At 58.5% G+C, this 16730-nt stretch overlaps 1 protein-coding gene across 3 annotated transcripts; it reads left to right on the top strand.

Moving 5' to 3' along the window:
* Positions 1-666: 666 nt before the first annotated feature.
* On the top strand, positions 667-12803 carry SLC25A29 (solute carrier family 25 member 29; the record flags this gene model as incomplete). Of its 3 annotated transcripts, none has more annotated exons than XM_079701043.1 (4): positions 667-700; positions 6186-6229; positions 11653-11736; positions 12054-12803. In XM_079701043.1, the coding sequence occupies 4 exons, from the start codon at positions 667-669 to the stop codon at positions 12801-12803; spliced, it is 912 nt and encodes a 303-aa protein (XP_079557169.1). The 3 variants fall into 3 exon arrangements, with proteins under 3 accessions (XP_079557169.1, XP_079557168.1, XP_079557167.1); XM_079701042.1 differs by lacking the exon at positions 667-700 and adding an exon at positions 5278-5710; XM_079701041.1 differs by lacking the exon at positions 667-700 and having other exon boundaries at positions 5278-6229.
* Between the last annotated feature and the right edge of the window lie 3927 nt (positions 12804-16730).

Raw genomic sequence — 16730 nt, 5'->3', positions numbered from 1 at the left:
CAGGCCCAGTCCGGAGCGAGCGCACGCCACCTCCCGCCCCGCTGACCCGCATCGCGCACGCCGGGAAGCTCCCGGGCCGCGCAGGCTGTTGGCTCCCCGGCCGGGCCGGGCCCCACCTTCCAGCAGCAGCACACACCCGGCTTCGTCTCCCGCCCGGGGCGGCGCGGGCGGGCGCACGAAGCACATTCTTTGTCTGCAGCGCCTCCGCAGCTCCCCCGCCCGCCCGCCTGCCTGTTACGTGCCTCCCGCCCCGCCCGCCCCAGGTCCGCCCAGCCAATGAAGCGCGGCGGCGGTGCGCAGGACCCGGGGTGTTGTCCGAGCCTCGCCCGCCCGTTGGCTGAGCTCTGCGCCCCGCCCAAGCCCGGCCGGCAGGTCCGAGGGGCCGGACGCGCCGACCGAGGTGAGGCACCACGGGCGGTGCGCGGGCGACAGACAGCAAGGGCCAGCGAGCCGGCCAGCGAAGGGCGTGTGCCCGGCGAGGAGTCGAGCGCTGAGCCGCCTTTGCCGCCGCCAGACCCCAGCCTGCGCGGTGTTCCGTGCCAGGAGGCGGCGGCCAGGCCGAGTCCCGGCCCAGCAGGGCAGGGGGAGCCCTCGACGGCCACCAGCCCGGCGAGGGGCCAGAGAAAGAGGACAAGGAGGAAGGGCGGCCTCACCGAGGACCCGGCAATGGCGCTCGACTTTCTGGCTGGATGCGCTGGGGGTAAGGAGGCGGGCGGGTCCTGCCCGGGCGCGTGCGGGGGCCGGGAACGCCGGGCCGCCGGGGCGAGGCATCCGGGTTGGGAGGCCAGCGCACCTGCGAGCTCTCGGCCCAGTGGCTTATCCTGAGGCTGGGGATTCCTCGTCTGTAAAATGGGTTAACAGTGCTCTTGTCTCACGGGATTCTCGTGGGCGTGAATTGACGACAAGCCGGGAGGGCGCCTAGCGCGCTGTCCGCGAGGGCAGGTGTCTTTTAAGTCCTTCAGGGCACGTTCGGACGAGAGGTCTGGCGCTCCGGGACAGTACCGTGGCTGCCAGGGGACTGCCAGAAGGATGCCCCACCGCCCTCCTCGCCCGAGGCCAGCGGACGGCGAGGCCCCGAGCCCATTTCCCTCTCCCCCTCCCCCAGCCCGCGCCCACCTGGAGCAGGGTCCCCTCCCTCGACCCAAAAAGTTTGAAGCTGGCTCTACCCCGTCTCCCGTAGCCGTCTGGGTGGGGCTGGGGCCGGGGCCACTGGACGACGCCCTTAGGGAGATGGCGTAAAAGGCGCCGGCACGACCCCAGGCACCGAGTCACGCTTTGGCGCCCCGCCCCCTTCCTACGTGGTGCTGCTGGGCGTCAGACTCCACCCGGCTGGCAGAGTGGGCCTGACACGCCGCGCGAGCTAGGCCTTGGTCTCACGCGTGCGTGTCCCCGGAGCCGGGGCGCGGCGCTGGGGTCCTGTGTCCCCGGGAGGACCTGAGTCAGTGTGCTGTACGGGCTCTGCTGTGGCCTGACCGTTGGGCGTCGGGCTCTGCACTTGCCTCTCTGGCCTTTAGTTTCTCTGCTTTTACTTGTAGAGTTAATTTATTCAACAGGTACTCACTTGGAGCCGGGTTTAGCCCTCAGGGATTCGGCAGAGTGGAGAGAAGGGGCGGGGCCCTGCCTCACGGGAGAGCGCTGGCTGGGTGTCTCCAGGCCCCGTCCAGTCTCTGACATCAGGTGCTTCTCTTCGCCAGCACCTGCCCCTGTTGTCTCTAATAAAGCTCTCAGCTACCTGCCAGCCGTGGGCACCCTGGAGGAAGAGGAGAGTGTCTAGCATTTAAACCAGTGCGGGCTAGCTTCCTGTTCTGCACGAGAGGAGGGCTGGTGGAGACGGGGGATGTGCCCAGAAAGTGGCCCAGACCGTCACCCAATCAGGCCTCCAGGCCCCAGAGCTTTCAGTAATTTGGGGAGCGTTTCTCCCAAGCCCGGGGTGCCAGAGGAGACAGGAGGGGTTGGCCTCTGTGGCTCTCAATCCCCCCATCCCCATTCCACTCTCTGCTCTTCCTGTCCCCCTCGAGGGACCTCCCCGAGTGTCCTGCCACCAGGCCGGCGGCTCCTCCTGGGCCCCAGACCCTTCTCTACCCACCCCCAATGGTGGCTCAGTCCCAGGGCCAACACCCCTTCCAACCTCTTTCCACTGGGCGGAGTGTGGGTTCTTTTCCCCAGAGGGGCAGGATTCCTTCTGTATTCACGCAGGCGTCCTGGGATCCACAGGGATTGGGCTGGGAACACTCATCCTAAGGCCAGGCCCATCCCCACCAGACACACTTGTTAAGCCACTCTGGGCTCTCGCTCACCCAGGACCCTGCCTGGAATGCCTTCTGCCCGTCCTCGCCAAGCCCACCTGCGAGAGATCCTGTCCAGGCCCCAGGGTTGGGGCAAGGCCAGGGTCCAGCACCCTGGAGAGCTGTAGGTACTCCACAGCCCCCAAACCGACTGCCCTGCCGGGATCCAGGTGGAAGCCTGGGGCTGGTGGTGCCCACCTTCTCCCGCACTGTGTGAGCGGAGATGGGAAAGGGTAGAAGAGACCCTCTCCTGGTATATTTGACCCAGGAGAAACCTAGGCCCTCAGAAGTGGAGAGAGGCTGCCATGCTCTTCCCTTCCCCCAGCCTCACGGGCGCTAGGGGCCGGCCCACAGGACAGGGACCGGATTGTGTCCCGGGCCTGCCTTCCGGGCCCCTGGCACGGCCTGGCCAGAGCAGAGGGGCCATCCAGGAACCTTGCGCAGGTGGCGCCCCTACCTTGGGGCCTGGCCCCCAGAGGTTGCCTGACTACTCGGGGTTTGAGTTCCTCAAGGCCTGGAGGCTTGGGGCAGATGAAGGCTGCCTTTCCGCAGCTGGGGTGCCTCTTGATTCAGATTCCCCGGAGGAAGGACAGTACATCACCTCTGACTGGCTGGGTGTGGGCCATGTGTTCAACCTCGCCTTCCGGGGAGGTGCGGGTGGGACCTTGATTGCCAGCTTCCCCGAGGTCTCCCAGGGTGGAAGGGTCCCAATGCCCACCTGCACTCCCCCACCACGGGTCAGTTCCTGGTCGGACCTTGGGCTCTGAATGGGGGTCCCCTTGCCGCAGGCATGGATGGGAGGAGAGAAATTCAACCGTAGGCAGTGGGACCCTGCATAGGGGGGACAGGTCAGTCATCCTGGTGTCCCTTCCCACCACTTCTGCCAGGCGCCTCCAGGACAGTGGTCCTGCCTCCTGCCCTTGAGGGTCATGGGGTGGGGGTTGCCCCTCAAAGACCAGCTTATGTAAGGCAGTGGGCACCGGCTTTGGAGTTGGGAGACACGGTCCACTCTGGCTGCTGTGACTGTAGGCCACTCTCAGGGAGATGGCCCTCAGGCTTCCTGGCTCTCGAGGTGACTGGGAGGTTAAAAGGATAAGGATTTGGGGGGCTGGAGGCCCTGATGGAGGCAGGCCCGTAGCCGACGCTTGTTTCTGTGGGTGGAGATGTTCGGGGTGAGGGGACCAGCCCTTCGCCTGAGGGCGCTCGAATCAAGGGAGAAAACGGGAATGCAGCTGCCTGCTCAGGAGTCCTCGGTGGGATGAGGGGCACCTCTCCCACCCCACAGGCTGATGAAGGCTGTTGCTGGCACCTGGGCAAGTCTGGGACCAGAGGCGGGGGCATCTACCCACAGGAAGGGGACCCCCGCCCCAGCTGGGCCTGGCTGCAGGGGGCACGGCTGGAGAGAGAAGGAAGGCCAGGCAACACACCCCAGGCAGTGTTAGGTTTCCAGAACCCGAGGAGATCCAGTTACAGCCCATGAAAGGAGGTTCTAGAACTAGGATTTTCAAATTCAGAAAATTCAAAACATGAAATGAAAAAGAAGGTGGATCTCAAGTGATAAAAACAAAGTGTGTCTCGAAGACCAGAAACACAGAGGTGGAAGTCTCGAGGGGAAAGACAGGCTTGGGGTGTCTTTTCACCCACCTGTGAATGTTAGGGGTCCCAGAGGGAGGAAAAAGGTCCGGAGATGATGCGTATGATGAATAGATAATAGAGGAAATTTTCTCTGATCAGGAAAAGGCTAGTAGTCTGTGCTGGGGGAGCTCCAGGCTGGGTTCTTTTAAAGAAAAAAGACACACCCTTGGTATCTCCTGGTGACATTCCCGAAAGCTACAGATAAAATCTCAGTGGCTTCTTCATAGAATAAATAAATTATTGATAAAGGAGAACAGACACGCTGACAACAGATTTCTCATCTGCAGCACTGGAAACCGGAAGATTCTGGGACATTGCCGCCCTTAATGGCCTGGGCCCGGAATTCTCACCAGAGCACAGGACTGTTTTCCCTAATGGCGTTAAAGAAACAGATTTTGCAGATGAGCAGGAGTTCAGAGGGCATGTCTCCCATGTGTTACAACTGAGGGCCATAGTCAAGAAAGGCTCCAACGATCGGAGTAGCGACCCCGAGATGGCGGGAGAGGTGAAGAGGAGAAGGAATAGCCTCGAGTCTCGTGGGGTTTGTAGGTGGAGATCAGTAGACGCTGGCAGGGTGGGAACCCTCGTGGGTGTAGGATGGGGCAGTGGAGGGCAGAGGGAGCCTCCTACTCTCACCCCGTGGCAGGGATGGTTCTTTCTACATAAGGGTTATGAGTGTTCAAAAGCAGAAGTAACTCTTAGCTGAACTTACAAATTAACAAGCAGAAAGGGGATAAATAGTAGTTTGCCTGAACCAGCAAATATGTGGAAAGGAAAGAAAGTACATAGATCATGCCCATAAAATAAGACGGAATCATGTCAGATCTCTTGTCTTGGCAAAATCTGAGACTGCTGCAGGCCAGAGTAGAAACCAAAACCCAGCTGTAGATTGTTTGTGGAACAACTAAAACAAAGCAGTAAGACAAGGTTGAAAATTAGGAACTGGACAAAACTATACCAGACACACGTGACCAAAAACAAAGCAGGACTGGCAAAGCTAATATCAAACAAAGTGGATTTTAAGGTCTGAAGCATTAAGCAAGATGAAGAGGACATTATACAAGGATTAAAAATACAATTTATGGGGGAATTCCCTGGCAGTCCAGTGGTTAAGACTCCACGCTTCCGGTGCAGGGAGCACGGGTTCAATCCCTGGTCGGGGAACTAAGATCCCACATGCTGTGTGGTGCAGCCAAAAAGTAATAATAATAATAGTAATAAATAAATAAATTTTTTAAAAAATACAATTTATGAAGAAGCGTAATAACTCCCGTTGACTTCTGGGCATCCACGAACATGCTAACCAGCTCTGTCAGGGAGCTAGCTCTGAGTGGTTAAGGAGGGCGGCTCCAGGGCCAGAAGGTTTGGGTCCAGATCTCGGCTCCACCGCTTACCTAGCTGTGTGGCATGGACATATTACTTTTCTATGCCTCAGTTTCCTCATCTGTAAAACGGGCTAATGGTCCTTTCTTTACATACATAAGAAAGAGAGTTGATACACGGACAAAACTAAGAACGGTAACCAGAAGGTAGAAACGTTACTGTTTGTTACTCAACAAATGTTAGCCTGTTTAATTGCTATATTTAATTATACATTTAACTATAGCAAAAAAAAAAAAAAAAAAGAACTGTAAGATGTACACACATGAAATTCTAGGGAGGAAAGCATGGGAGTCAGTGCAGCAGTTACCCGAACTCACTGAGCCCCACTTCTTCCATGAAGCAGAGTAACAAGACTGCCCGACTCACAGGGATGTTTGTAACCCACACAGCACGCAGGACTCTGACAGGTGCTTGTGGGCCATTTGGAGGGGGAGCCTTTGTCCTCTGAGCGGGGCTGGATTCGGACAGGTCCTGGACCGGTACATAACCGACCATGAATGCCTCAGGTCCTGGGCCAGCACTTCCCGGGCCAGGAGTGCCCCTCTGGGCAAGGGGCCAGCCCCAAGTCCAGAGCCCCTGGAGCCCCTGGAGCCCCCAACCGTGCCAGGTATTTGGAGTGATGTGAGCATCTTAGAAATGGCACATGCAGCCTCCCAAGGGGGAGCTTCTGTTGTCACCTGCAGTGAGCAGCAGGGCGGAGGGAGGGTCACCAGCTCTGAGCTGGCCAGGTCCTGACCTGACCTCGGGGCGGTCACCCTCACTTACCCTCACGCGGAGGATTAAGGGGCTCCCGGGATGTGCCAGGCATGTCCTTGCCAGAACCGTGCCCCACGCTGCAGTTTCCGAGGCATCTGGGTCACACGTCCTCCTTTCTCCCTCCAGGTGTGGCCGGTGTGCTGGTGGGACACCCATTTGACACGGTCAAGGTGAGTCTCTCGTCGAGGTTTTATTCTCAGGCCCTCGTGGAGGCGCAGACATTGGAGGGCGGCTTGCAGCGTCCTGGTGGCTGGACCACCCCCCCTTTCCGGGCACCACCTTGGGAGCCCTTCCAAGGTCCTCCCACAGGTTCTAGAAGGAAGATGGAGTCAGGGTTCTTCTCCCTGCTGCCCAGGTGAGAGGCAGCTTGTCCACAGGGCCGAGTTGGCCTATCTTCCCAGGTTTGTCCCTACAGTCTCCCAGCTGGGGCTGAACTTGGAAGTCCATCCTGGGGCTTGGCCAGCTGGGACCGAGGGGCCGAAGGGCAGGTTTCCTCCCACCCAGAGCAAGGGGCACCCACCCTGTCTTTACGCAGAACTCCTCCAGACAGCTTCCTGAAAAAGAAAGTTCAGAGAGAAAAGACAGAAATACAGAAAAATCAAACCTTGTCAGCCTTTCCCGTGACCGTGATCTTCACAGAGCGGTGGTGATCAGGGCTGAGAAACTGAGCAGTCGTTTCCCGAGGGCTGGTGTGCACCTGTAGGGTGCTGGTGGCTCCAGAGCATGGCCCCGGGGCCGGCGCCCAGGTCCCCCTCCACGAGCCCACACCTTGGCATGCCGTCGGGCCCCAGGTTCTCTGGCGCCTCAACGGAAACCAAGGAAGTCCGCGCACCCGGTTGGAAATTCCCAAATAAGATTTCCCCCCTGTTTCTGAGGTTTTTTGGTCCTTCAGCTATAGCCAAGTCAGGACCCTTCCTGGCCGGCTTCCCCTGGGAGCCCGGTGAGCTGCCAGCAGCAGGCACTAGGCCAGACCTGGTGTCCCGCTGTGAACACTGAACTTGGCATCTCTTCCCAGGGGGACGAGGGCAGAGCCCAGGCAAGACGTCATCCTGAGGAGGGTTTGAGAGGACTCCCTGTCTCCGCTTCCTTCAGGAGCCCAGGTGTTCCGGGGCTGAGAACAAGTCCTGTGAACTAGGGCAGGGGTTTTCTCCAGCACAGGCGTGAGGGCCCTGCCTTATGCACTGGCTCTGACTTTAGAAAGGTCTGTCCCGGGAATTCCCAGGTGGTCCAGTGGTTAGGACTCCCCGCTTTCACTGCTGAGGGCCCAGGTTCAATCCCGGGTCGGGGAACTCAGATCCCCCAAGCCACTCAGCGAAGTCTCCCCCCACAGCCCCCGCAAAAAAAAAAATAAGTCTGTCCCTGGGCCTTGAGCAGCTCCGGGCCCCCTGCCCGGCTGATCTGCCATGGGACTGTGGGCCAGTCACTTTACCTCTGGGCCAGCTGTTGTGACCTGCACAGCGAGGGGTTGGCAAGATTCCTGAGGCCTTTGGGCCGGTGCCCCACAGTGTAGTCTGTGCTGGGTGAGATGCTAGTTCCGAAGGGCGTGGAATTCCTTCCAAGCCACTCAGCGAATCTGGGGAGGAGTTGGGAAAGCCAGGCTTTCTGGCCACTCAGCAGCCCCTGAGCCCCCATATGGGCCTGTGGAGAGTGAGGTGCTGGGGCAGCCTGTCCGCACGGCTGCCGGTGTCTGCCCAGCTGGCCACCCCCCGGAGCCTGCCCACGGGCCAGAGCAACCCAGGACCGCCAGGCAGGGTCCACGTCATGCTGTGTTTCTATCGCGTGTTCATGTGCTGTGAATGCCTCTCAGAGCTGCATCCAGCCAGGAAGTGTCTCCGATTCACTTCTTCAGCCCAGCTTTGCAGAGGCCTCTCTGAGCTAGGACTCAGCCAGGCCTGGCCAGGCCTTCTGCAGCGCCCCGCCCCCGGCCCCTCAGTCAGGCCCGCCAGGCCGGGGGGCACTTTGCTCTGGTGTCTCTAGCTCCCTTGGACCTTCTGAACCATGACCAGCACCCCCGGCAGTAATTGGAGCACAGGAGCCTCTGCCCCACTGGGTTCCTGCCCCCGGGACACCCCTCTCCCCCCACCTTACCTGGCACCTGGAGGGTGGGCTCTGAGGAGATCCATTTGGAACTGTGTTTTTGCCACCGTGGCCCGCCAGCATCACATCTGGGCAATGCTGTCTTTAAAAAGCCAAGCTTTTGGTGTGCGGGGTAGTGTGGTCTTTGTGAGCTTCCACCATGGCGTACTGGGGCCGGAACGTGCAGAGGTGATGGTGCAGCCCATCGATCTTATCTTCCGAGGCTGCAAAATAGACCTCGGACTCAGGTGTGACTTTATGAGCAAGTGAATATGCAGATAGAGGGCTGTATCATTGGTTTTGATGAGTATATGAACCTCGTATTAGATGATGCAGAAGAGATTCATTCTAAAACAAAGTCAAGAAAACAACTGAGTAGGATCTCGCTAAAAGGAGATAACATTACTGTGCTCGAAAGTGTCTCCAGCTAGAAATGATCAGTGAAATGAGAAATTGTTGAGAAGGCGAGACAGTTTTTTTAGGTGTCCTTTGTTATGAGTGTAGTTCTAAAGCATTTACTCGTATTGTTTTGCTCACCTTTATGATATTACCAGATGACAATAAATGCTGTGGGATTGTTTTTATTAAAATATTTACATTGTTTCCTTCTTAAAAAAAAAAAGCCAAGCTTTTTATTCTGAAGGGGGAGAAAACCCACCCCCAGCAATCACCACTGACACTCTTGTCCCACCCATGGGCTCAGATACTATTAAATTGTGCTGATTCTAGAGACACTCATTTAGTTTGATTTAATGCTCTATCACCAATGGCCTTTTTTTTTTTTTACTGACTGTTTTCCATTATAAAAGTTAAGCGTTCTCAGTCAAAAGAAAATTGGGAAATGTGATTTTTTTTTGATGTCTTTTAATCATCGGGTACATACACATTTTTTTGGTTGGCTTTCTATTACAAAAGTAATGTAGGTCATAAAAAATGTTCACCATAACAGAGACATATAAACTAAAAAGAAAACAAAAACAAAAAACAACAGTCCTTTATGTAACCTTTCCCCCAAACCTTGTTAATGATTTCTACCAAAAAACAGACATGTACACAGGCCCACATATATTGCTTGCTTTTGGCAAACGTGGGATTTACTTCATAGCTCTGTGGTGGTGGTTTTAATTGAAGTGTCACACACGGAGAAATGTGCACATGCGCTCTGTGTACGAATCTATGAATCACTGTGAAGCACACACCTGGGAGAAGAAACGAGGCCTGTCCCCCCGAAGCCTCCCTCCCCTCCTAACACCTCCGCCCTCCCCTTTTCCAGGCGGCCACCATCCTAACTTCTCATCCGTGGTCTGTTTTACCTCTTCTTGAACCTCATGAACTTGGACCTGGGCTCCGGAATGCGTGCAGGGACACCCGTGTTCCATGTCCATCCACGCTGTCTTATGGCCGCGACATTGGCAGTTTGTTCCTCCAGGTCTTTGGAGCTGAAATCTGAGTCCAAAGTTTGGTTTTCCTCTGTTGCACCCAGAACCGCAGCCGCTGTCCGCAGACACACCGCCTTCGCACATGTTTCTGTGGGAAGGCCATTTTCTGTCCTGTGTCACTGGATGTAACAGTGACCAGGGACACCGTGTCTGAGCCCTCTTTCACCAGGGAACAGCCGGCCCGGGCAGGGGAGGGGGCGGGGAGGCTGGGGGCTGGCCTCGGGGGTCCCTGCCTGGATGTGATGTTGAAATTTTGTGTTGCTTTAACCGCCTTTACTTTCTGAGCTAGGGGCTGTCTCCATCCATAGCAAAATGTAACTTTGTTGTAGATGAGCGTAAGCCTCACCCCGGAGAGCGCTAGTAAGTACAGACCAGGTGAACCCAACACTTCTCTTCTCTGTCGTTCCCCTCCCCTCCCCACCCAATCAGACCCTGGGCCTGGACCCCACCCCGCCACGCCCCTCCCCACCCCCCATGCCCCAGAGTTCCCTCCCCAGCTAGGGACAGGGAGGGTGTGAGGTGAGCTTGGGCCCAGCCCAGATCCTGGGGTGGGAGCCCTGGGGGCTGGCTGAGAAAAATCAGCCCCCTCTGGATCAGGAGGTCATGTGGGGTCTCCCAGCCCTGTCGGGGAGCTGGGAGCCTCCGGGGCTTGTGTGTGAATGACCACTTTCCCAGGGGTGGGCCCGTCAGTCCTCAAATGAGATCCTGTCAAGACTTAAAAGATGGGGTGTCTGAAAGTCCAGCCCTCAGAGGGAACAGCTCCGTTTCACATCACGTCTGCTGACACAGCCCTCTTGGTGCCAGTGTCAGGGGACCACAGGAGGAAGAGACAGTCCCCCAGAGACCCCAGAACATTGAAGGGCAAATGAAGAGCCTCCCATCACAGAAACAACCTGAGACAGAGCTCGTGGTGTTAATATGTTTTCCAAGTTCGTCGAGTGGTTGTGCTTTTCTCCTCTGAGCTGGCATCCAGGGCAGGGCGGGGTGCTGGGGTGAACGTCACAGGGTGCCCTCGGCGGTCAGCTGCCTCTCGGAGCGGTGGCTGCCAGCTGTTGGTTGAGGTCCTCGTGTGCCGAGATGGTATTCTTTTTTTCCTTACAAAACATTTCCTGTAAGTGCATTCGCCAGCACCCCTACCCCACCCTGGCCCCGACCAACACAGCCACTCATGTCCCCGGAGTGGACAGCCTTGACCGAGTTGCAAAACATCTCTGAGCCTGTCTTCCCACCTTTGAAATGGGAGTGACCAAACCCACTTCGGCCAGTGATTCTGCCTGTAATGGTGATAATCTCTGAGTCAGAGCCGGAGACCAGCTCCCGGAATGGGACCCAAGCTAGCTCACCCCGACCCGCGTGACACGGATTCGGAGTTCAGGAAACGTGCTTCTGCTCTGCGCTGCGGGGCCTGCGTATCAAGGACAGAGATAAGCCCTCGGTCAACAAAGGACGCTTTCACAGTGAGGCTCTGGCCCGCTGGGCTCCAAGGGCAGTGCAGCCTGATCCCCCAGGCCCCAGAGTTGCTGACACGGTCCCCAAGGAGGCTGCCAGCTGCTCTCCTGTCACCGCTTTACTAACTCATGACCACTGCCCTCACCGGGGGACACTGGCAGAAACCAAGCGGAAGGCCCACGAGGCCCGAGGCTCCTCACTTTCAGTGCCCACTGCGTGCTGCCAGCCCCTGATGCAGGGAGTGCGTGGTGGGATGTTAGATCCTGAGCCCCTTTGGCATCGGCCACGATTTGCTACCGGGAGGGTGGGGAGGTCTCGAGAGATGTCTCATGCCCCACTGTCACTACATGGTGCAGAGACAGTGAAGCAGGGGTCTTGAGGACCCCTGCCCCTCTGCAGCTGGCTGTCCCTGTGACTGCCCACTGATAGCCTTCCCTAAAGAGGCACAGACACCCAGCCCTGCCCCACCCTGGAACTCCTAAAGCCATAGAAAGCACCTTGGCTCCCTGCCTCCTGGGTCTGGCCTCGGGCCTCCTGGCGAGAGCCTCCCCGGGTGTCCTGAGTGCTGGCCCCGGGGAGCTGGGCGTTCTGGCTCCACTAGCCCGCCTTTCACTGGGCCCTCCTTCCAGGTGCGGCTCCAGGTCCAGAGCATGGAGAAGCCCCAGTACCGAGGGACCTTGCACTGCTTCCAGGCCATCATCAAGCAGGAAAGCGTGAGTGGCCTGGGGCTGGTGGGGGTGTGGCGGGGAACCAGCCTCTGGGATGCTACCGTCCGCAGGCCACAGAGCTGGAAAAAGAGGCTTCGGGGCAACTGTTGGGCAAATCCAGGCTTTGCGAATGGCAGGGTGCAAGTGCCCAGGCCTCTCAGATGGAGGGCTTCGGTTCTACTAAAATTCTGCTTGATCCTCGTGTACCGCTAGGGTGGGCTGGGGCAGCTGCCAGCTGCATGGAGGGTCCCTGGAGAGGTGGGCTTGGGCAACCCCAGACTCCAAGCGGGAGCGCCCCTGACGCGTCTCTGTGCACCCCGCAGGTGCTGGGCCTGTACCGCGGCCTGGGCTCGCCCCTCCTGGGGCTCACCTTCATCAACGCGGTGGTGTTCGGCGTGCAGGGCAACACCCTCCGGGCCCTGGGCCGGGACTCGCCGCTGAACCAGTTCCTGGCGGGCGCGGCGGCGGGCGCCATCCAGTGTGTCATCTGCTGCCCCATGGAGCTGGCCAAGACGCGGCTGCAGCTGCAGGAGGCGGGGCCGGCCCGCACCTACCGTGGGCCCCTGGACTGCCTGGCGCAGGTCTACCGGCGGGAGGGCCTGCGCGGCGTCAACCGGGGCATGGTGTCCACGCTGCTGCGCGAGACCCCCAGCTTCGGCGTCTACTTCCTCACCTACGACACGCTGACGCGCGCGCTGGGCTGCGAGCCGGGCGACCGCCTGCTGGTGCCCAAGCTGCTGCTGGCGGGTGGCACATCGGGCATCGCGTCCTGGCTCTCCACCTACCCCTTGGACGTGGTCAAGTCGCGGCTGCAGGCTGACGGGATGCGGGGCGCCCCACGCTACCGGGGCATCCTCGACTGCGTGCGCCAGAGCTACCGCGCCGAGGGCTGGCGCGTCTTCACGCGCGGGCTGGCCTCCACACTGCTGCGCGCCTTCCCCGTCAACGCCGCCACCTTCGCCACCGTCACGGTGGTGCTCAGCTACGCCCGCGGCGAGGAGGCCCGGCCCGAGGGCGATGCTGTGCCTGCCGCCCCGGCGGGGCCCGCCTTGGCCCAGCCCTCCAGCCTGTGACGCCCGGGCCCCCGGCACCCGAGGGCCCGACCTCTCCCGGGGCCGCTTTTCCAAAACGCAGCCTAGACATAAATTGGGGCCCCGACACCGACCGCCCTGCACCGCACTCCCAGACCCCGTGGGCTGTGGACTCCATCAGACCTGGGTTGAATTCCACGCCTGAGCTGGGTGACCCTGGCCACAAATTTGACATCCTCGGTTTTCTCCTCTGTGAAATGGGGATCCTCATACCCGCATTGTACAGTCAGGAAGCTCAGAGATGATGCCCCTGTGGCACCCAGCCTGGCACTGTTACTTGGAGTCTTCCAGAAACCCAGCCAACACTCCAGCCCTTTCCTGGGATCCCAGCCACACCACCATGGGGTCTCTGATGACCCACCCATGAGCTTGCCAGCGACTCGCTAACGCTGCAAATCCTCCACCTGGCAGAGCTCTCGGGACACTTCTTGGCCACCTGTCCAGTCTGTGTTAGGGACAGAGAGGCCGTTCAGGGGCTCCTGGTGTCATAGAACTGAATCTTCTGCCAGTGCACCCCAGCTTCTCCATGTGGCAAGGCTGGGAATACCCCTACCCCTGACGCTCCCACTGGAGGGTAATCTGGGGGACCACTAAGAAGCCATGAGACCTTCTGGAAGCTCTGTATTGGCCTAAGGGCTGGGGTGGGGGAGCGGGCACAGGTCAGTGGGAGGGGAGATCTCAAGAGGTAAATACAGCCATGGCAAGGAGAAGTCTTTTCACCCTCTGGGCTTCAGGCTGCCCATCCGTAAAATGGGGACGTGGGTCAGCGGATGTCTGGGGCTCTGGCCCACTACCAACGGCCAGGAACCAACACCAGGGTTCCCCAGGAAATGGTGTCCTTCCCAGACAATCTCAATGCTTCGTGTCCCTGTGAATCATCGCAGGGCCTGTAAGTGGGCACAGGTACCGCCAGTTTGGGCCCCTCCAGGCCGAAGGGCATCTGAGCGCACGCTCCAGGGGCATCTGACGCTCCAGGGGCTGTCACTAGAAGCAGGGCTGTGGTGTGAGCTCAGGGCAGCCCGGGCGCATCCAGTACATCATGGCCGTGAGAATGGGTGGGAGGAGGATGCTTTTGCACAAGTTGCAGGTGACTGTGGCCTCCTTTGCCCCAGGTGGCACTCAGCCTCTTGGGCAAAGTGATAAGCTCTCCCAGGAGGCAGGCTGTGCTCAAGGAAGGACAGGACTCCCACCTTGTACACGTGGCATCATTGTTGTACAGAAACCGCCAAGGGAATAAAGTGTTCTTTGTTTTTTTAAGACAGTGGGGGTTTGTGTATCATAGAGGAAGAGGTCTCAGTCCCACCCCGACACTGGAGTCAGAGGGGCCAGCATGGTGGTGGTCTGCCTGACCTGGGCCAGCTAGGGGGTACCTCCAGACCCTCGGTTTCCTCATCTACAAAATGGGGCTAATGGAGGCGTGAGGATTAAGGGAGTAAAGCTCACAAACAGGCTGAGCACAGTCTCAGCCCGGCAGCAAGCGCTTCTCCGTGTCTGTTGTGACCGGGTGATGGGAGGCCTGGTCCCCGGCCATCCTCCAGCTGGGCAGGGCAGGCGACGTGTGCTAGGAGCTCTCTGGAAGTACTGAGGTGGGAGGGCTCAGGGGACACTAGCTGAGGCCAGACTCGGCCTCCCGGAGCGGGGAGGTCTGAGTGGAGCCCTGAAGGGCGAATGGACCTATCCCTCTGAGGTTAGACCTAGCCCAACCTAAGTGGTCCGAGAGGGCTTCCTGGAGGAGGCCTCGCTTGCCAAAGGAGTGTCTTCACGTCTGCCCACCCCCACTTCTGCCCAACCTCCTGCAGTCAATCCTGGACATGCTGAGGCTCCACAGCTACCAGCCTGGGCTCTCCTTCCAACTACTGAGTCAGAAGCCCCCCCCCCGCCTGCAGAGGAGGGCAGGAGGGAGGGCCCAGCTTCCGCTCCAGGAGGGGCCAGCTCTCCTGTGCCTTCACACCCCGTTGAATCCCCAGCATCAGCCTGTGACGTCAGGCTTATCTGCAGCTTCTGGGGACAGGAGGGCGGGAAGGGGCTGGCTGGTGACCCCGGGCAGGGTGTCCTCAGACACGTCACAGGCTCTGTTAACCCAGTGGTGTTCCCCTTGACGCCCGGGTCCCAGGCAGCAGCTCCTTCCCCAGTGAGGTTCCTCTGGCCTCTCTCTCACTTCTCTTCCCTCTGAAAGAAACCAGGCAATTGCTAAAGGCCAGGGTCCCCCACTCCCGCCCATGCTGCGATGGTTAAATGTTACCAAAAACTCAGGCGGGAGGAGGGGTTGGGAGAGGTGTAGAGTTTGTATGGATTGTTTGACATTTTATTTTCTCCCTGATTTGAATTTTTACTTGTTTTATTTGCAATGAATACTATATTAACATGGTACAAAGTAAAAAATGCAAACGGAACCCAGGCTATGCCGCGAAAAGGAAACCCGGGTCCCCGCCTCATCCCAGCCGGGCACCCCTCCCAGCGCGTCCCAGCCGAGTGCCGGCACGTGGGAACATCCACGCCCCCGCAAAGCACGGCCCAGGTACCGACCGTTCTGTTCTTTGCTTTTTTCAGTTGACAATTATCTTGGAGATTGTAGCAGTTTCCCAGGGCTGCCATAACAACAGCCCACAGATTGTGTGGCTAAAACGAGACATTTATTCTCTTAAATTCTGGAGGCCGGAAGTGTGAAATTCAGGTGTCAGCAGTGTTGGTTCCTTCTGGAGGTTCTGAGGGAGAATCTTTCCCGGCCTCTCCCAGCACCTGGTGGCCAGCAATCCTTGGCTTGTAAGCACATCGCTCCAGTGTCTGCCTCCATCTCCATGTGCCCTTTTCCCCTGTGGGTCTCCGTCTTCTCTCCCCAGCCCCAACCCCGGAACCGCGCGGCTTGCAGGATCTTAGTTCCCCAACCAGGGATTGAACCCGGGCCCCCGGCAGTGAAAGCGGGCATCCTGACCACTGGCCGGCCAGGGAATTCCCCGTCTTCTCTTTTTATAAGGACACCAGGCGTTGGCTTAAGGGCCCACCTACTCCTGGATGACCTAACGAATAACACCTGCAAAGACCGTTTCCAGATGAGGTCACATTCACAGGCACCTGGGGTGAGGACCTCAACATGTCTGTTCAGGGGACTCAATTCAACCCACGACAGACATCTTTCCTTATCAGTGTGTTCCAGTTGGCCATGTTTTTGTTAACAGTTGCATGGCCTTTCATCGGGTGACCATTCCTTACTTTATTCTTTCAGCTACGCTTGGGACAGTAACTAGGCGGGGACAGCTGAACAGTCTTGGAGGAAGGGCAACAGCTGACCAGGCCACAGAGGGACAGTGAGGCTGGAGCTGAGGGGGCAGATTTAGCCAAGGCCTGGGAGGGTGGACGGGAAGGAAGGGTGGCGTGGCAGACGCTCCAGGTGCCTAGAATCCCAGTTTGTTCTGTGCTTCAGTGTGTCCAGAAAAAAAAAAAAAACACCTTTCCAGACTCCATTGCAGCTAGAGGTGACCATGGGTCCCACATCCTGCCAGTGAGATGAAAGCTGTGGCTGGGGCTTCTGAGAAAGCTTTGTGAAAGGGACACACGCAGCTGTGACACATCCCTTGCCCTCTGATCCTGCCCCCTTTTACTGATGAAATGGGGACAGGATGCCTGCAGGTGCAGTGGGGATAGAGCTGGCCCCGTGGCCTTGGTGGGCCACCGAACCAACCTGACCTGGGGAAGGCCAGTCACACACTCTTCCTTGGTTTCTCTGTCATTTGTAGCCAAATGCATCACGACCCGGTAAGGAGCCGGCAGGTTTGGCCCGGGGTGGGGGGTGATCTGGGTCATGCCTTAAAGACCCCCCAGAAGGCTGTGAGGTGAGTGGGCTACACTGGGCCAGAGGAGGCAAGCCTGGGTGGGGGCATCTGAGCCAAAGGGCAGTTCCAGGCTGGGAAG

The sequence above is a fragment of the Hyperoodon ampullatus genome (genome assembly GCF_949752795.1).
Source record: "Hyperoodon ampullatus genome assembly, chromosome: 3".
Classification (NCBI taxonomy): Eukaryota; Metazoa; Chordata; class Mammalia; order Artiodactyla; family Ziphiidae; genus Hyperoodon; species Hyperoodon ampullatus.
Note: the sequence above shows the minus strand (reverse complement) of the source record. Positions and strands in the feature narration are given on the sequence as shown.